Source organism: Saccopteryx bilineata, chromosome 3 (assembly GCF_036850765.1).
Source record: "Saccopteryx bilineata isolate mSacBil1 chromosome 3, mSacBil1_pri_phased_curated, whole genome shotgun sequence".
In the NCBI taxonomy this organism is placed as follows: domain Eukaryota; kingdom Metazoa; phylum Chordata; class Mammalia; order Chiroptera; family Emballonuridae; genus Saccopteryx; species Saccopteryx bilineata.
Window position 1 is genome coordinate 26,012,451 of NC_089492.1, and position 21,159 is coordinate 26,033,609.

A 21,159-nucleotide genomic window follows, 5' to 3' on the forward strand; every position below is an offset into this window, starting at 1 on the left:
CTCAGGGCACCCCGTATTAAGCTTTCCTTGGGTTCTAATTAAAGTCCTTTTCTCTTGACGTGGTGTTGGGAGCTAGAATCTTCATTGTCTCCCCCTTTGTGTGGGGGCCTCCCAGGATACCATCTCAAAGAATTGCTCTTCAGAAATCCTCCTCTGATCGTCTACTCTTTTAGACTACTTACTTAAAAAGTTTTACATCTTTGTTTGGTAGGTTCTGTTTTAACATCTGGTCAAAAATGCATCCCAGGGACATACAGAATCAATGCCAGGCCCTCCGACAACATGGCACAGAACACTCTTGCTCTCCTCTTCCAGCCTTTCCCCTTTCTTTTTCTCATGTCATATTTAATGCTCCAGTAACATCAGACCTCTTATTGATTTTCCCATACCATATGATTCATCCATTAAACAGCAAATCAGCATCTATAAGTGCCAGGCATTTTGTTAGAAGGTGCGAGAACTGCTGAGTAAGGGAAATCCCTGCCTTCAAGGTACTCGCTATCAAGTCTTGCCACCACACCTTCTGCTGGGATGTTCTTCCTTGGCTAATCTCATGCTTTATTCCTCAACCCTCATCTCAGACATCATCTTCTGGAAGCTGTTCCTCGTCCATCTCTGTCCTCACTGGAGGTCCCCCCTCCTCAGGCCATGCCCCTCTAGCACCCTCAGCTCTCTCTCTCACACACATATATCAATATTACCTTTTTCAACTGTTTTCCCAACACCCTGTCAACTCTTCGAAGAGACAGCATCGTATTCCTGTAGCTTTCCCACTAGAGTGCCTGGTATCTAGTAAATACTAGATGGATGTTTGACTGAATGAAATGCCAAATTTACCCCCAAAGATATTTAGGTTTATCACCTGGTAAATAGTTGTGATTTTTCTGTTAAGCAAGATTAACAGTGACCTGGGTGAATATTCTAGGAAAGGTATACAGAGGGAAAAGGTCTGGGCTTCATTGAATTCTCTCAGCTATTACAATGCTTTCTGGGTATAACTGTTGGAAGGTAACCTTTGTGAGTACCAACCTTGCTTGCTCTGGACACGGCTTCAGTGCCATTGTTGGGAGTTCTTGATCCAGAGTAAACATTCCATTTAAAAATTTCTGAGTAAAAAGTATATATAATTCTTGTGCTCTGAGAGCTTTTGGCTAACTTGGCTACTTTAATCTGTGGGGGTTTTTTTTTTTGTTTTTTTTTTGCATTCTCTAATTTTATCCTCTTGAAAATAAGTGTCTTTTCGGGTGTACTCTGGGATTGAGGGAGGTCATACTCTTAGAGGTGGCATTTTTGAGTAAGGAAGGAGGAGTAATCAGAAAAGGAGTTTGGACTTTTTCCAAAAGCTTGTTCCAGGAACATCAAGAAAACTCTTCTTAGATACAGGCCAGCAGTTGGCAGGCCTCAAAATCCAGAACAATATAGAATTCCAATTCTAGAATTATGATGGATCTGAAAAACAGCAACTTAGTCTGATAAAGATCTAAAACAATTCCATTTCCCCCAAATTCATAGAAATTAGAATTGCTTAGATCATTGGATACCAGAGCCTTGTGAATAGAGGAAGTCAGATCCCCCAGTACATACAATAATTCAAATCATTTCTAATCTGATCTAAAGAGGTTAAATCAAAACTAAAAACTACTTCAACCACATAAAGGAGTCTATGATTTGTAAGTATAATATCTTGGAGGTAGCATATCTGTTTCTAAATAAAAGATTTCTGGAAGTTTTTCTTTAAATGAAATAAGTACATACACATATAAGGAATCAAAAGAAATTTATATTTTGAAGACATTTGATTTTTATGATTAAGCTAATTAATACATTTTATATATTATAAAAATATTTTTAGCATATTTTTTGAAAATTCTATAGACATTTCCTTGTTGGGCAACAAAATAGCTCAGAAAAAAAGCAGTTCTTATATTTTTGTTTTCAGCCTGTTCTTCAGAACAATACTTCAGTTGCTTCCTGAAAAGTAAAAACATACAAATATATATTTTTAAAGTGGTAGTAACGTAGAGTACGATTTAAAATGTTTTACTAATTTTAACTTGTCTAACTAGTATAGTTAGTAGGGCAAAAGTAGTATGTGAAAATTAGTATTTTAAAGTTTACCAATCTAATGTTACAATTGATAATGTACTCTTTCGTGGGGAAGTGGGGAGAGAATAGTGGTACTTATACATTGTATTTTTACATCCATTTTCTGTCATTTTATTTAATGGAACTTAATGACTCTCTTAAAAGTAAAATATTGTTAATTCAGAATGCAAAGTTATATATAAAAAAAGAAAACCCAGCATATCATTTCATTAATCGTTGCTAGATTCTGAATATATACCCCCTCCCCCAAATTTATACATTGAAAACCGAATGCCCAATGTGATGGGATTTAGGGGTAGAGTCTTTGGGAGGTGCTTTGGTCATTAATCAGTTTAATGTGCTTGTCTGAGAGACCCCAGAGAACCCCCTAAGCCCCTTCTGTCCTGTGAAGACACAGCGAGCCGTCTGTGACGGGCGCAGTCCCTCGCCTGGCCAGGCTGGCAGCCTGCTCTCAGACTCCAGCCTCACGTTTCTGCTGTCTGCGAGCCACCCAGTCTGTGGGAGTTAGTTTGTTACAGCAGCCCGCATGAACTAAGACCATAGGTTTTAAATCCTCTTGTGTCTTAACGGAAGAATGCTAGGTTATTTAGCAGCAACAGAAAAGTTGTTGACTGACATTTTTTATCTGGAAAAAAGTCAATATAATTTACTAATGACAAAAAATGCTAGGAACAATATAATTTACTAATGACTTAAAAATAGAACTTTCTGAATTGTGTAATATCCCAAAGTTGCCAGGAACAAACAGTATGATGGCCAGTAAAGATAATTAGTAACTAGTGCATAATGAGGAAACATAAATGCACAAATATATATTTAGCAGTATTATTTGTATCCATATTTTAATACTCTGAGAAGAAAAAAATGAACTTAAGCCAGTGATTTCAGCCTTTTTCATCTCATGGCACACATAACCTAATTACTAAAATTCTGTGGCACACCATAAAACACATTTTTTGTCTATCTGACAAAAGAAAAAAGGTATAATTTTGATTCATTCACACTGGATAGCTACTGTTGCGTTGGCTATTGTAGTTTTTTTTGTTTGACAATCTAAAGGAAAAGAAGTCAGTGCCCCTGACTAAATAGTCAGGTATTGCATGTTTTAAAAATTCTTTTGGCACACCAGTGGAAAATCGCTGACTTAAGTAATACCTGTCACTCTGTTATAAAGGAGACAACTGGTGTTCCTTTTTTTTTTTTTTTTTTTTTTTCATTTTTTTTTTTTTCTGAAGCTGGAAACGGGGGAGAGACAGTCAGACAGACTCGCGCATGCGCCCGACAGGGATCCACCCGGCATGCCCACCATGGGGTGACGCTCTGCCCACCAGGGGGCGATAATCTGCCCATCCTGGGCGTCGCCATGTTGTGACTAGAGCCACTCTAGCGCCTGAGGCAGAGGCCACAGAGCCATCCCCAGCGCCCGGGCCATCTTTGCTCCAATGGAGCCTTGGCTGCGGGAGGGGAAGAGAGAGACAGAGAGGAAAGCGCGGCGGAGGGGTGGAGAAGCAAATGGGCGCTTCTCCTGTGTGCCCTGGCCGGGAATCGAACCCGGGTCCTCTGCACGCTAGGCTGACGCTCTACCGCTGAGCCAACCGGCCAGGGCGACTGGTGTTACTTTTATTCGAATTCTGGAGATAGGAAAATGGCATAGAAATAAAATAGCCTGTGTGCTGGTCATATTGTCCATTGGCTCCAAACCCAGCCTTAGAAGTCTAAGAAGGATCAGCCCGACAGGTCGGAGAGATGGCGCTGGCAATGACTGAGATGGGGTGGCAGGGGGACAGGCTCACTGGAGGGCAGTGATCCGTGAGGAACATGAACAGTTGAAGATGTCTTTTTTTATTCCCCCTTTTTTCTTTGCTTCTATCACATCCCTGTTCTGGAGCACTTTCCCTCCATTTCCACACCTTACTCACTTTTTATAGTCATATCTGGAAAGCCAGCTGTTGTGGTGACATCAACAATTGTCTCGAATCACTGTAGCCCACAAGGACCTCTCCCACCTAGTCATCTTGCTAACATTCCCCTTCTTTGTCTGTCTGCCTGTGCCTGGTGGTACTAGCACTTTGACCTCCCTTCATGAAACCATACCTCCAGTATTCTCAGCACCTCGCTCCATGTGGCCCAGGCCATGCTAATAGAATGCAGCATCTCGTGGCCACAGTGATTTGTTCTAGAACAGGCATGTGACATGTGACGTAAACCAGGGCAACGGCAGAGCTTTGGGAGATTTGCTGGAAGTGTTGGGAAAGGGGTTCGATGGGTCTGCATTAGCTGCTGGGCCAGCAGAATGTAAACATGAAGATGCTGGCAGTCTTTCTGCCCCAACGGTAGGGGTACTGGAGAGTCTTCCTGAGAGTGAATCTACCACCATGGTGAATGGATCAACAGACGGAGAGGCACAGGGTCTGGGAGACATCAATTGAGTCCTGGGGTCTAACTGTGGCAGAAATTAGGCTGCTTCTGGACTCCTCAGTGAAATGAATGTACTTTACTACCGAAACCAATTTGAGCTGAGCGTCTGCCCCTTGTAAGTAGAGTCCTGAGTTACCTGCCCTACTCATTCCCCACCTTCCCCTAGGCCACTCGGCAAAGTGAGCGACAGTCCCTGGAGTTACCCCTTTCAGTGGCTGAGACTTGTCTTTGAGCCCACAGTGACACCACGCACAAGCGAGGAACGCTGTCTTTACTCAGTGACCGTTTACTGGTAGCTCGGTATGTGGAGACACACATATAAAAAGTGAACTGGGCTTACCTAGATATACGTTCAAAGTCAAAACTGCAGTCATAAATATTTCCAGGAGCACCACTCTTCCCATCAGACAGCTAATTACTGTAGTCATTATCTGGGCAGCGGTGCCCAAGGTGGACGCTCTGCTGCTGCCACTGCTGCTGCTGCTGCTGCCGCTGCTGCTGCCGCCGCCGCCGCCGCCACCGCCACCGCTGCTGGAGACAGACTGAGCAGGGAGGCTGAAAGCCCTGGATTCCACCCGAGCAACATTATCCAGAAGAAACTCAATCTTGTAATTTTTCCCTAGGAAAAAAATCAGTGTAGTGTTTGGTGTCCTTTTATTATTTGTATTTCATAGACTTCCAATTGGGTTTTCATTGAATTAAAAATAATGTATAATCCCTAACAAAGCACTTTGGAAACTGAGTCAAATGAATTAGTGTCAGTAAAAACAAGTGTACAGGGGGCCTCCGAGTTTGAAGAGTTCAACCTGCTGGTCAACTATGGGCAGGACTCTGGGTAGATTTTCCTTTCTGTAGCATCAGCACCTGCTTTTTAGGGCTGTCCTAGCACCCAGGACTGGAGAGAGGCTGATTGAAATGAGGGACGAGAAGGACAAGAGGTGAATGTGATGAGCCTCTTCTTCATCCCTGTCTGCTTGAGGGAGGAGTGGAGAAGCCTCAGACTTACTGGGGGTGGCGGAGGGAGGAAGAGAGATACTGAACTTTTATTTTGAAAAGAGTTGAAAGAACAGTATAATACCCATGTGTATTATACTGGCATTTAATTCAACATTTTAAAATTTTCCCACACTTGCTATAAGTCTGACATTATTTTTGTGTTGCAAGATGGTGACCCTTTCTTTTTACCGAGGTAGACAAGCTTGAAGAAATACTTGTTAGAACTTTTTAGAGAGTGAAACATAAAAAGCTCATCTAAATGTTTTCTAATCCACATGCTAAATATTCCCAGTTTTAAATATGAGATAATCAATATATTTTTCCATGACATAATTTCTTCTGGGATAACTGTTATTATTAATAGTGATTACCACACAGAGAAGACTTTGCAATACTTGTACAACCCTAAAGTTTTATTTCCTCTGTTTATTTTTTAAATTATATTTTCTAAAAAAAATCTGTTTTCATTGTTCTTTTTTTCAGGAGAGAATTTAATTAGATCTTGACTACAGTGTGCTTTCATAAATAACAGTAATGTGTTCTATAACTTTCAAGAAAGACAGGCATTGTTCTATAGACTTCTACCACGTTAAAATTCATGACAATAGTATAGTTAAGTCTTTTCTTTCTTCACTTTGAAAAACTCAATTTTTCTGGTAGGTGTATTTTTTTCTTAATGATTTTTTTTTTTTTTTTTTTAGAGAGGAGAGAGAGACAGAGAGGGAGAGAGAGGAGAGAGAGACAGAGAGAGAAGGGGGAAGGAGCTGGAGGCATCAACTCCCATATGTGCCTTGACCAGGCAAGCCCAGGGTTTTGAACCAGTGACCTCAGCATTTCCAGGTCGATGCTTTATCCACTGCGCCACCACAGGTCAGGCTTAATGATTTTGATATATAAAGAATTTAGGTTCCTGTTTTTCCTCCTGAAGTATTATGAGGAAGCCCAAGCTAGCCTTGTGGGAAGGCTGCTCCATGGAGAACTGAAGACCCCAGACAACATCAGGATCAAGACCTTAGGGCTACACCTATCAGGAAGCCATCCCAGCAAAAGTGTCAGACATCAGGGAGCAGATATGAGCCATTTTTGCCCAAATCCCATTTCATTTGCTCGCACTATTGCGAGCAAATAAAATAGTTGTTATTTTAAAAAGCTGTTAAATTTTGGACTGGCTTGTTATGCAGTAACGAAAACTGAAATAAGCACTAAGTATAATTTAGGATGCTAGGTAAATAGGTTTCAAATGTTATGTCCATTAGTAATACTATTTTTATCCAGGTTACTTAAAGATGCAGTCCCAGCTGTTAACTTTCTTCAACTCTTTCCTCACCTATTGCTCATATCCCCATTTTCTGTGTTCGAAACCACAGCCCACAGCAGGTGGCCCCTGCTTTGCTCTTTATAAACTATAAGAGGAAGAGTGCATGCTGCCATGCTGTCAGCCTACAGTCTAATCTGCAAAGGGATTTCCCATAGTGCAGTAATTGTGGGGGGGGGGGCCCTACTATGAAGAGTTACAAGAAAGACGCTTTGTTTATCTTGTCATATGTGCTTTGTTATTACTATTTTAAAGTGGTTAATCTACAAACTGGCAAATTCATCTAAAGATAATGAAGAGATGACTACACTTGACTTCCCTTACTATCTACAAGCAGGATACTGAAGCCCTACACTTGAAGAAAAAAATAAGCAAGAGGAAATAAATTAGGAGCAGTGAATTTTCTCCACAGAAAGTCAGATAGACATTCTAAGGGAAGCTTTAAACTCTGAAAGAAAATTAACTGTATAAAAGGAGAGTGCTATTTTGTTATCATGATAAAATACCAGTACCTATATCATTGCTTTAGCACTCCAGTGATCTTGGCTACTTTGGGGCATTGTTATTTAGAAGTGGTATTTTCAAGACCTTGATCTCCAGGTTGGGTCTTTGCCACTGGGCACTTCTTGGGTCCACCTTTCTCGGGAGGTAGGCAACCTTCTCTGCAGGTAGGGTTCTTGTCAGGTGCTTCATTCCCCAAAACAGGGTCCCAGTCCTGCCACTATTCAGTTAGGCTGTTCAAAAATTTGGCTCTGCCCTTAACCAGCAAGCATGTGGAATACTCAGGGTCCCCATCAAAGGGCACAACATTGAACACATTGCCATTTGATCCTCGTCAAACACTAGGTTGAGATATTGCCACTTGGTAGGCAGACGAAACTATCTACTGGGGCATCACCAAAGCACAAGAAAATAAAAAATATAGAAAAAATTCTTTTGGAATAATATTGTTGATATTTATTGATTATGAAAAAAATGACTATTGTTGAAATTATTTTACTTATTGTTTTTGAAATAACAGTGGTAAGAAGTGGGAATGCCACTACACAACTTTTCAAAAGTTAAGGCCTATCAAGGTCTTCAATGGGCCCCAGGTAGAGGTAAACAGATCAATGGAGGCTTGTCTCAAGTATAAGCAGTTTATCCATTTCATTGTTTTAGGTACCCTATAATCCACCACCAATGGAGATCTATTTTTTGGACATATCATTTTAGCCTCTGTAGAAAGGCTTTTACTAAATGGCGTGATGCCATCACCCCAAACGGTGATAATATTAGAAACACTGCTGTGGAAGTCATGTCTTTATTTACTATAACAATGTTGAAAATATCACTTACTATTACAGTCATTGGATGTACATTATAAGAATTTATAAAGGACCTTTGTTCTGATCTCAGAGCAATTTATGAGTCTTCACGGCAACTGGTTTAGAGTTTATCTGGTGGACACTGTGAATCATAATAATGCTCGTTTGCTCCTTTGCATTGGCTTTCAGAAAGACGAGAACCTACTTGCCAGCCCAACTCTGACCTTCTGCCTGGGGTGTTAAAATTCTATGAGCCTGTCTTATCCTTTCTTTTCTTTAATTTGAAAATCTGTTAATTGTTCTTATTCTAAATGTAATGATACATATTGAGTAAAAATTTAGACAAATACATAAACGGATAAAAACATAAATCATAAGATAATTTTGATGTATATCCTCAAACAACCTATTTTAATTTCTTAGTTGCTTGTTTTAATTTCTACTTTGTTTTGCATATTAAATATATTTTTTGTAAAGCTAGACTAAATGTTTTCTGAAATAAGGCAGAGTATAGGGTTCTGATGTCTATAATTTATTGACCAGAGTATTATAGAATGCTTTGTTCAATTATAATATATGTGAGGATCCAAAATAGTTCACTTACCTGTTCTAAGAAGAGTAAGGTCCGTATAGTTGGCCCAACAGCTCCTAAATGGAATTGTTGTATTTCCACTAAGACCACTGATTTGATTATTATTGGAGTCCTTTAGTATGGCCTTCAAAGTCAATGAGGTAATCCCCACTGATACACAATTATTCTAAAGAAAAAAAATTTTTTAGCGAATTCTAATTGTCCTGTCTCATGCTGTTCTTTTTAAGACATGTGAAACTTTATTTTTTAAAATGCCTCATTACAAGTTTGAAATATGCAGAAGTCTTTTCTTACAAAAGAGTTCACAAATATGGACAATGGAGCAAGTTCATGGAAAAGGAACCTTTTTAAAACAATTAAAGACAATAAACATACATGTTAGTCCGACTTCTAAGGGGCAGTGCCATCTTCAGGATGCCAGTGTACCAGGATTAGTAAAGTTGGTTCACCCTTGAGGATTTATAGCTTAATTCTTCCACTTAAAAAAAAAGCTTTGAGTTATAACTTACGTCATAATCTACTGCCTTTACGGAAGGCTGCTGAGGAAATGGCTGTCCTAGCTGCACTGCCACTGGCTGAGTGACCACTGAGAGCGCTGACACGAAGGCCACATGGTGAACAGGAAATGCAAACCTTTCAACTGGCTGGGCAGTCACCTGTGAATGGTCATGAGTGATGAAGTATTTTCCACATGATAAACTACATTCAGTAGCAAACCCACCTGAAGTATAATAATCAATGTTTATTTAAAAATATATTCAATGTGTGCAAATATTATTACAATATTTCCTCTAGATCAAATTATGAAGAATTGTTGTAAATATTCAAAGCAAAGCACATTTATTCTGACAAATAACTTTTTAGATGATAGGCTTCTTTTTCAACTAGTTTATCATTTTAGTGGCACCATAAAAAATAACCAATAATAAATTAGACATGCCTTCTAAATTACGGTCATGAAATAGAAAGAGTTGAAATAAGAAATTAACAACAATGTTTTAAATAGCTGAAGTGCATTTTTTTAATTGTATTTTCTTACCTTAATCCAACCAGAATCACTTGGGCTGGGGATGGGATTGGTAATAGATATAGAAGAGACATTAAATCCAAAGGTACTATTGGTTTTTCCCAAAATTACAGCTTGTCCAAGAGAAGCAGCAATTTCTTGGAGTTCAGCTGACTGCATCTGACCTACAGGGAAACAGTATTATGACATATGGATTATAAGAATATGAAATTGTGGAAACGTGAGAGTTTTTCACTTAAGTTTTTGTTTGTGCTGCTCCATCCACTGTATGGACTTCTACAGCTTTCTAACTGTACATGAGCTTAACATGACAAAGTCAAATTAGTGAGATTAGGAAAATAAAGAACTCAGTAGAATATGTTTTAAAGCTGGAATTAAAGAGAAAACAAAGTAGACAAAATAGGTGCAAGAAAAAATGAATGAAAGCATAGTGAGAAAATATATGTCTCAATTTTATACTTTCCCATGTTATTCTTTGTTTAGAAGTGAAGAACTATCATGCACATCTATCATATTCTTTAAATATTTATTTTGAAATTAAAGAATTAAATTCACATTATGTGCTAACTGTATAAATTACTAACAAATGATTACTTTTTCTGGACATTGATGATTTCCAAGGCTTATTTAACAATATGTAGCTGCTCTATCTGCTTCTCGCTTGGCAGAGAAGTCTCTGTCCCCATCCACTCCTTAGCTTATGGAGTGGCAGCTCTGTTCATCATGCTGCTCTTGTCAGGAGCTTCTGCTTGGTCTCTTCCACTCGCCCCTCACCTCACCCTCACACCGTGTAAGCAATCGCCAGTGTCTAGATCTCTGTGTCCTCATTAATCCCAGTGAAAGACATCATCGGTGGATTTACTCAGAGAGCTTTCTTACTGAACTGGCTTTCTTGTATCTATCCTCTCCCCCTTCCATTCCATTCTCTACACTGAAGTCAGAGTGATCTTTTCAAAACCAGCTGTCACCAGGATAATGTTTGGGTGTGGGTGCAGGCCTTTCTAACCCCTTCTCCCTAGATAGCCGCATCTTCCACATCCAGAGTGCTGGCTTGAGGACTCTGATCACTGAGTTTCTTCCATTAAGGCTCAGGAAGAAGCAGGCGATGTCCTAGGCCAGCAGGTCTCACATGATATTTTGAAAAATCACAGTCTAAGGTAATTTTAGTTCCTGTCAGTTTAAAAGGTCTCTTGTGGTTGACTCCAACTCTTCCGGATAAATGCTCAGTCTTCCAGATTCTTCTCTCTCCCCCTACTTCCACTATGCACTCTTCTCCAAAATAGCTCCCAGGCATGAGGGCTCAGGTGACCTCAGTGGTAGCAGTACAAGGGGGCTTCATGTCCAAACACTACTACCACAGCCTGTCCGCACTGGATTTTGGTTTGGAGTGGCAGGTTTGACCTGGTCTACACTGTTGACAGGTACTCTCTGACCATTTGACATGTGAAAGTGTCCATATCTGTTGACTGCCACCTGGAAACCAAAGACCTTAAGTTGAGGAGCTCTTATTCCTGACCTCAGGAACCTGCTTATTGAGAGTCCCCTCAGTACCTAAGGACCCCTTTCTAGGGCATCTGGGAACCCTGGATATCCCGACATTCTGTGAAGGCTGGAGAGCCAGGCCTACTAATGCACATTTTTCTTTTTTGCCATTTCCCAATATTTTGCTGTGATATTGCTCTATGGCAAGTTGTAGGCTTTCCTTGAGACTCAAACTGTATCCCAGTCAAGGCCTGGGAAATACACCATTGGTCTCTCTCTCCCCCACCCCCATCTCCATGTTCAAAAGTGCTTTAAGGGGATAGAGGTTGAGAGGAATTGGGCGTGAGAAAATTGAGATCACAAATAGAAAATAAGTGATAGTTTCTTTGTATATCTGAGTGGCAGTACGCTTAATATTGGACCCCAATACATATAAGGGCTTACCAGGATTTCTAAGAGTCAGTAAGCAACCATATATGAACCATGGAATCACTACAATGCCTAGGATGAATGAACAGACTCTGTTGAATTTAAAGCCATGACCCTGTAAATACAAGTAATTATAGGGTTGATGAAGAGAAGTAATTGGAGACAGAGCAGAGAACATCATGAAAGAACTATTTATAACTCAAGCCTGTGCCTCCTGTTTCCTTCAATAAAGAGTTTATTAGCACCTCCCTCCACATGCAAGCCTTTCCACAGGCTTAACCTGTGAACAAGGGAAAAACCTCCTGCCTGCCTAACTGGTAGAACTCCATAATGAGAACATAGCTCACCTAGAGAGTCAACATTAATAACACTCCTGGGAAAATGAGTAATGAACCCTAGTGGCAGAAAATGAGAGCTTCACCCAGTGCGTAGGTTTACCCATGGAGAGAGAGCCAGGGAGTTTAATGAAAAAGGTGCTGGATAGCAATAAAGCAGATTAGATTTTGAGTCTGAAATTTATACAATTTGAAAGCTGTCATTAAGAAAGAGAATGCAGAAAAACCTTACTTTTGAAACACTTATTTTATTTTTTTTTAGTGAGAGAGACAGAGAGAGGGACAGATAGGGACAGACAGACAGGAAGGGAGAGAGATGAAAAGCATCAATTCCTTATTGTGGCAGTTTAGTTGTTCATTGATTGCTTTTCATCTATACCTTGACCAGGGGGCTGCAGCCAATGACCCCTTGCTCAAGCCAGTGACCTTGGGATCAAGCCAGTGACCTATGGGTTCAAGCCAGTGACCATGGGGTCATGTCTATGATCCCACACTCAAGCCAGCGACCCCGTGCTCAAGCTGGTGAGCCTGTGCTCAAGCTGGTGACCTTGAGGTTTCAAACGCCCCAGGCCAATACTCTCTCCACTGCACCATCTCCTGGTCAGGTTGGAAACTTTTATAACATTCAGTGATCCGAACATATAATTAAATGGAGCGTTTCCCCAGGGCCTTTACAGTTAAAGCACCTCCCAGGACTTCTACAGGTGGAGGGCCTGAAGTTTAAGCTTCATTAGCTGGATGGTAACCCTCCTCTGACAGAGACCTAGATCTCATCCTCGTGGAGAGGGCAGCTTTTGTTTGAGCACTGGACACATGGCATTGTTTGGAATTAGCATCTGCAGATTAGCAGCAGGAAAGTTCAGTTGCATCCCAATAGGGGCTTGTGCAGAGTGCAGAAGACCACCCACCTTGTAGCAGGGACTATTAAATCCAGAGGGCACCATGAAGGCCTGAGGTCAGGAAGCCCCTTGGTATTCAGATACCAAGTTGAACAGACTGAATAGATGGAGAAGAAGAAAACATGAAGACTGAACATTCACCCAAATGCCCCAAATGCGTCATTCTATGGAAATGATTAAAACCAGCAAAGACACCTGTGATGGGACAGTGGAGTTTATTTTTATCTGATATCTAGAAAAGGACGGTATGGAGAGTGAAGGATAGAGAAAGGGCAGTGGTCAGTGAGTCTGATTAGACTAGTCATAGGCGTTAATGACAGGACATAATGCTTGCGTATTTGTACCTGTTGGGTAAACCTGTGATTTTATTATGGACATCTATCCCACCACTTCACTGCTCACAATCTCCGAGGGCCAACCCTTTCCTTAGGCTTTCCTTTCCACAGTATTTTATTCTATTCACAAAGACCTTGAGCTTTTCTGTCTAGCACCAGTCCGCTTCTCAGCTCCATTGCCAGCAGCTCCCTCCTTGGCTCCTTCCACTGCAGACCGATCGACCCTTTACCAATCCTAATACACCAAACTCTCAGGACTACTCCTCAGCCTTGAACTTCCTCGCCTCCCTCTTTTCACTGACAACCATCTTCATGTTTAATCTCTCAGCTATAGGGCCACTTCCTTCGGTCACTTCTCAGATCTTTTTTATGTCAGGTAAAATCCTTTTGTTGAATTTATTAATTGCTACAATAATAGAACCTCAAATTCTTTTGTAACTACTAAATAGGTTAGGATTACAGGATTAGGGCACAGAAAAGGGTCTCTAGGTCTTTCTAGGGCAGGGATGCGGGGTTGGTGGGATTTCCTGAGGCCATGCTTACCAAGCCTTGATGAGGTTATTTACGGGTGTGGATTTGGTAATTACATTGCTCTGTCTCAAAGCCTAGTCCTCATACCTGTGGTGTCATTGCTTATGAACAGAGGGGGAGGGTCTCCGATCTCCAGATCAACTGTGAGTCCCGTGGACCTCTTCCTCCGCAGACTCCTCCCTCCTGATATTTTGCTGATACGGATTTTGTCACTTGGTATCTTTAGGAACAAAGCAAGATTTCTAACCAGGTGATGAGAACTATAAAAGTCATCTTCTGTCATGCCTGCTGGCATGTGGAAAGAAACAAATATGACTGCAGTGGTGTGGATTTCAACAGGTACAGTTCCTTTAACCAAAAGGTAAAGCATCTGATGGGTTTTATCAAAGTAGTTTTCACCCAGGACAGCGGAATTCAGGCTAGGAATGAATTGCTCTACGAAGGAAAAAAGCCAAAACAGCATGGTTAAACATACTTACATGATCCCAATTACCACGTAGCATTTAATATTTGTTTAAATTTAGAAAATTCTGAGAGTTCAACATTATCATTCTTTCATAAGAAAGAAAGTATGCATATTGAAAACAAAACAGAACTGACAAGCAAAATTAAAGTAAATCCTTTAATACCTTTAATAATCATTACATATTAAAATTTTAAATTAAAAAGTAATTTAAAAATAATCATTAGATATTAAATTTAATTTTAAAAACAGTATCATAAACACAGTGTAAATGAGAAATAAAATCTAAGAATTCAGGGGCCAGTATTATAATTATTTACATGTTCAGAACTTTAAAGCCTTGACTGAAGGCATTTGGTAATTTAAAAAAATGTAAATTTAACTTTAACAGCCACCTAGTTTGTGCCATGATATATATCAAATCAGTGCTTCTATTTTTAACAAGACAAACGTATGTACCACAAATGAAATATATATTAAAATATCCCAGGAGGATCTTACACCAATGCAACAGGTTTACATTTCAGCCAGAAAAATCTTTGATTAATGCAAAACAAATTCTACTAAATGAGTAAATTTTATAAAAGTGATTGAAATTATTATATACAATGAATGAACGTATGTATACAGGATTTTATGGCGGAGTTTCAATAATGTCAAAGAGGTAATATATCTACTAACATATACTGAACCCTGACAGAGGCTGAATTGTATAATAATGCTGGAATAAGACGTGTAGATTTTTACATTTCATAGTCAGGTTTACTAAGAAAAAGAACTTAAAATTTTAGAAAGAAGGGGATATTTTTTATGTATATATGTATTTTTAGAATTTATTCATTTTAGAGAGAAGAGAGAGAGAGAGGGGAAGGGGGGAGGAGCAGGAAGCATCAACTTCCATATGTGCCTTGACCAGGCAAGCCCAGGGTTTCAAACTGGCGACCTCAGCGTTCCAGGTCAACTCTATATCCACTGCGCCACCACAGGTCAGACATAGGAGAGGGTATTTCTTATGAATGTAATAAACATTCATAACAATGGCATTAAGAAGTAATATCATTATTACTATCTTTTCCTTAACACCTACTAGGATACATTCTAGATGCAATTTGGTTGAAACATTCTGTGAATCTGAAGAATGTACTTTTGTATTATAATCAAGCATATACCATTTATCCTAGGTAACTATCTCATATCTTCACAATAATGTGAGGAAGCAGAGACATAGATTAAAAAAATTAGGGTAATCTAAAAAATATGTATAGATTCATAAAACAAGATTATTTTGCATTCTAAGTGCCAAAGCAAAATGTTTATTTAAAAACAATATCATTTCAGGAAAAAAAAATCTGTAAGAGAGCAGTGACTGTTTTTCAGCCATTTCAACACCTATATAACCAATTCCCCATATTAAATTCTGCCTATTGGGGTAGTTTTCACTTTCCTGACTTGAACGATAGAGTACTTGGTACAAAAAGTGTTTGAAAAAATGAATGAACATTAAGCTGTAAACACACAATTATTTGTACACAAAAAAGATAACACTGACTCTCCTAGCTAATAAGGAGGTAATAGAGCATAACGGTTAAGCGTTTGGGTTCTAGCACTAGCGTCTGCGTTTGAGTCCTTGATCTGCCCTTACTAGCTTTGATATTGCTATGGACTGAATTGCGCCCCCCCCCCATTCCTATGTTGGAGCCCTAACTCCAAACATGAAGGGATTTGGACAAGTGGTTTTTGAGAGGTACTTAGGTTTAGATGAGGTCACGTGGGTGGGGACTTTGTGATGGATCAGTGCCCTATAAGAAGAGATACTGAAGAGCTTGTGTGCTGTCACTCTCTCTCTCTGTCCTACAAGGAGAAGTAGGCCCCTGTCAGCTCTCACCAAACCTGACCATCCTGGCACCCTGACCAGCAGCTTCCAGAACTGTGAGAAAATAAAAATATTTTAAGTCCTCAAGTTTATGGTATTTTGTTAAGGCAGCTTGAGCTAAGACAGAGACCTTGGCAAATTACTTTACCTCTTTGAGTCTCAGTTTACTCATCTGCGCCCACCTCATAGGGTTATTATCAGGATACAATAACAATGTGATATTTTATACAAGGCACTTAGAACACTGCCTGGCACATAGTAATGTCTCTGGTAATATTAGCTATTCACATTACTAGTAGAAATAAGACTTGCTCCATAGAAGGTCATAAATATGGGTATCCATCCCTATTCTCATGTTTGCTTATATTATGACCCATAGCACACACACATCTATGTGCTTGTTAGTGAAATTTACAGTGCACATCTAAAAATAAAAAGTCGCATGTGTGGAATGAAATGTATTGACCATATTATTAATACCAATTTAACAAAAAGACTTCAAGAGCAGAAAAAAATCCTGCTTTTGCAAATATTAGTAGATTGGTAAGTTTAGCCTCTTCCATATATTTTATTTAAATCCAGAGTTTAGTTTATGATATTTACTTCATGGTCTTAGGTTGATGTTATACTAGTTTTCTAGTAATACTTCTGGTGACTGTCAATTAATTTAGGCTCTGACCTCTGTGAAATAAGAGTAAAGCAGAAATAAGATAAAAATTCTAACAAACATTTTTTCTGTACATAGGACTAACTAAACTAAATGAGTAGAATGTTAATGTCCATTATCCACAGAAAACTAGTATCTGCATGTGTGCAGACAGATAAGACTACTCTCAGAAGTAATTTTTTAGGACACACATATTATTAATAAACACATCTCCGTATTTGGTGGCTAAAAACCATTTTATCTTACATTTGTTAATGGTTGAGGAACTAAAAATATTAATAACAAAATATTAACAAAGAATTTTACATGTAATTAACTACATATACATTGTACATTATATTATTCTGAGTAAATACCTGTATACAAGTGACTCTTAAGTTCACAGTGCTTCTGCTGGGAGTTCCAGATTGTATTTTGGGGACAGACCAATGCTTTGTTCACATAGACATCCAAACGCTGCCATGTGGAAAAAAAAATTCCTACCAGAACAGCCTGTCAAAAATAAACATTTTTGCATCTTAAGAGAACAATGAAACAGAACACTTAGAATTTAGCACTTAAAAAATTTCCTTCAACTACACCTTTTGAAAAAAATTAAAACTAAATTTCATGGGCTTAGGCTAAATATTGAGCTAAAATTATTAAATGGACTCACATTCAACCATTCATATGGATGTTACAACTTAATTGATAATTCTCAGTAGAAATGTGTAGTGTGAGAAAGAAATTACTAGAGGAGAATCTCTAAATTAAAGAAAGGGTCCATTTAAAAGATAACAGCTCAATATAGGCTTTCAACTCCAAGTGAGGAGGAAACAGGGAACTTAGCGGTACTCTGTATAATGCAACTACACACAATTAGCTCACATAATGTTGGAAAAAATGCTTATTTCTGAGACATATATGACAGTAAGAGTAATAAAAATCAACCCAAATAATTAACATTTCTGATTCAATTTTGTTCATTTTCCATGCTTATATTCCCTAAATCTCATGCTATCAGATATAATCTTAAAGCAAGAAGACTTGCTTTTGCAAGACAGGGAGGAATCTTCTTTTGAGATTATCTACAGAGGCTCACGATTTTTTTTTTATTTTTCTTTTTTTATTTTTCTGAAGCTGGAAATGGGGAGGCAGTCAGACAGACTCCCGCATGCGCCCGACCGGGATCCACCCGGCATGCCCACCAGGGGGCGATGCTCTGCCCATCCGGGGCATCGCTCTGTTGCGACGAGAGCCACTCTAGCGCCTGAGGCAAAGGTCACGAAGCCATCCCCAGCACCCGGACCATCTTTGCTCCAATGGAGCCTTGGCTGAGGGAGGGGAAGAGAGAGACAGAAAGGAAGGAGAAGGGGAGGGGTGGAGAAGCAGATGGGTGCTTCTCCTGTGTGCCCTGGCTGGGAATTGAACCCGGGACTTCTGCACACCAGGCTGACGCTCTACCACTGAGCCAAACAGCGAGGGTGAGGCTCAGGATATTAACAGTCATATTACTTAGTAGTTGCCATTGTTATTTTTAAAATAAAAAATACTATCTTTCATTCAAAAATCAAGGGTCTATCTGAGCCAGGCATTATTCTAGGAGCTCTCAAAAGTCCCTGCTCTATTTAAACTTACAAGGTAGAGTGAGGAGACAGAGAAGAATTAATAGAAGTAATAAAAAAGTAAAGTATCAGGCAGGTTAGAAAGTGGTAAGTGCTATAGAAAAAAGAAAAGGTAGATCAGAGTACAAGGAATTGCGAGAGCCCAGAAGAAGGGTAATCCGGGTCAGGCTTAGGAGCGAGTGGGAGTTGAGGAGATGGGGATTTAGCCGCCCAGGGCAGAAAGCTGGAGGCAGACTCAACATCTGAACACAGGCCCAAGTAATAGCCTCTGGTGTGTTGATGACAGCAAGGAGCCCAGTGCGGCTGGAAGAGTTAAATAAGAAGTGGAAGAGCTAAGGGAGAGCTTCCCATACAGTCTTGTAAGCCCCTGTGAGGACTCTGCCTCTTGGACAAAGACCAATAGGAAAATTACTGTAGGGTTTGGGGAAGAAGAATGACCTAATCTGGCTTACATTTTGAAGGTATCTCTGTGGCTATGAAGGTGAGACTAGACAATGGAGAGGGCACAGCTAGAGCAGAAAGAGGAGGAGTTGGGAGGCAACTGCCTTCATCCAAGGAAGAGATAATGTTGGCTCCAGCTGGATGGTAGCAGTGGGGATGGGGAGAAGTGCTCAGATTCTGGATGCTCTGAAGGAAGACTCAAGAGGATTTGCAGATGGACTAGATGAGAAATATGAGAGAAAGAGAGGATGGATCTGAGGTTTTATCTTGAGCAACCAAAGGGATGGATTCCCCTGAGAAGGGGCAGCTGTCTCCTTCTACCCCTCTCTCTGGGTCAGCTCATTAGCATCCTTTCTTCACATTCCTTATATTCTAATACTTTCAAGTCTCACATTCCTTATATTCTAATACTTTCAAGTCTCAGACTCGTAGAAAAGAAAATCTAAATTATGAGATCACTGCTTAACCTCATATTCTTTCCTACTGACATATATATAAATATATCATTCCAGCTGAATTTAGTTTATACCAAAGACCTGAGATATTTTAGATAACATGCTGTGATTTCTGAAGTAAAGTCCAAATGTGTATTTATAACACATATAAATAATAGTAGCATGGAAGAATAAATATATAATTCTTGTGACCAGTTTTGGCTATGGACTCTTTTTATGTAAAAATTCAGGTTTACTGTTTAAGCACACAAATTATAGGGCTCACTCTCATGCCTTATATATGAATCAAGTGCATATGGGAGAGAGGTATTTGGTACACACATGTGCTTTCAGGCTGACGAAAACTGTCTGAACTAACAGTATTTTCACTAGTACCCTCATGATCTTTGAAAAGGATGTCCAAAAGAACAGGGGAGAAGATAAAGTCCTTAGCAGCTAGAAATATAAGCAACTTATTGACACCAGTAACTCTTAAAAAATCATTTCTGCCCTGCTCGGTTGGCTTAGTGGTAGAGTGTTGGCCTGGCTTGTGAAAGTCCCAGGTTTGATTCTGGTGAGGGCACACAGGGGAAGTGACCATCTGTTTCTCCACCTCTTCCCCCCTTCTATCTTTCTCTTTCTCTCTTCCCCGCCTGCAGCCATGGCTCTAATGGTTCAAGCAAGTTGACCCCAGGTGCTGAGGATGGCACCATGGCCTCGCCTCAGGCGCTGAAATAGCTCAGTTGCTGAGCAATGGAGCAGTGGCCCCAGCTGGGCAGAGCATCACCCAGTAGGGGGTTTGCCCAGTGGATTCCAGTTGAGGAGCATGTGGGAGTCTGTCTCTCTGCCTCCTCACCTCTCACTTAATAAAAAGAAAGAGAGAAAGAGAGAAAGAGAGAAAGAGAGAAAGAGAGAAAGAAAGAAAGAAAGAAAGAAAGAAAGAAAGAAAGAAAGAAAGAAAGAAAGAAAGATAATTTCTATCTTGCTTTACCTTGTCATGGTCAACATTAAGCAACATCAGTCGAAGATTCTGAGGACTGGTGCCAGTGAAGTAAACTTCATACGATTGGTTCAGAGCCACAACACTATGAAACAGAGATAGTCTTCTCTGGCAGGTGTACCCGGCACACCAACCATGATCCTGTGGGCCTAAATTCACATAAAATGAAAGTTCATGTTCCCTATGATGAATGTTATTAATACAAAGCCTGACAAGTAATGGTATTAAAAATAAATTGCAGTGGTCATGTTCAGCATTTATATCCATTCATCTACCCAGTAACCTAAGTTATTTCTCAAACTTTGGCTTAAAAAGAAAGGCAGGGAAGCAACTCCTCTCACCTACCCTTCCATTTACACTGCCCAGGGTCAGAAGGGTAGTTTACTGTGTACTAGAAGGTCAATGAGGAAATGGTAGATTTGCATGGTTCTCTACTTTAATAACCATTTTTAAACCCAGGCTATGTGGTAAGAAAGAAAACGCTTCATCCTTTCTCCTACTTATCAAATATGCTTGGGTAGGGAGCCAACCTTCTCAGACTTTGCTGAAAAAATATCCTGTAACGGAGTTAATTTGTTAAAAATAAAGCCTGTACGGTACCTGGAAACACAGATATTTGTGTCTGAACCACTGATTTATTAATTCATTCTTGTACCCACTCATTTGTTCACTGTAAATTCAACAAACTCTTTAGGTTTTTTATTGTCTTTAATCATCCTCCTCTGGTGCGTCAGGATGACACTTTATTCACTGAGTCACTTCATCAGGGCTTTAATACATTTTTGTCGAAGAGTGTGATTATAGGTGCTGTTGGAGGGTCAGCATCATTAATGAACTGAAGCAATTTGAGAAGTAACCCTCCAATAAAACATCTAGAAAGCCAAAAGATAATGGATGCTTTTCTA

The 21,159-nt window shown here is 39.7% G+C and overlaps 1 protein-coding gene across 1 annotated transcript in view; it reads right to left on the reverse strand.

Annotated features, from left to right (window-relative positions):
• Positions 1–1,881: 1,881 nt before the first annotated feature.
• PKHD1L1 (PKHD1 like 1) overlaps positions 1,882–21,159 on the reverse strand; it is a 167,735-nt gene continuing 148,457 nt past the window's right edge. Inside the window, exons 71-78 of the mRNA XM_066265808.1 lie at positions 20,246–20,403; positions 17,132–17,267; positions 13,860–14,207; positions 9,774–9,925; positions 9,244–9,390; positions 8,747–8,900; positions 4,865–5,143; positions 1,882–1,971 (exon numbers count right to left, since the gene is read on the reverse strand). Of these exons, the coding sequence (XP_066121905.1) occupies positions 1,961–1,971; positions 4,865–5,143; positions 8,747–8,900; positions 9,244–9,390; positions 9,774–9,925; positions 13,860–14,207; positions 17,132–17,267; positions 20,246–20,403 (1,385 nt within the window). The 3' untranslated portion in view covers positions 1,882–1,960. The remainder of the gene's footprint in view (positions 1,972–4,864; positions 5,144–8,746; positions 8,901–9,243; positions 9,391–9,773; positions 9,926–13,859; positions 14,208–17,131; positions 17,268–20,245; positions 20,404–21,159) is intronic.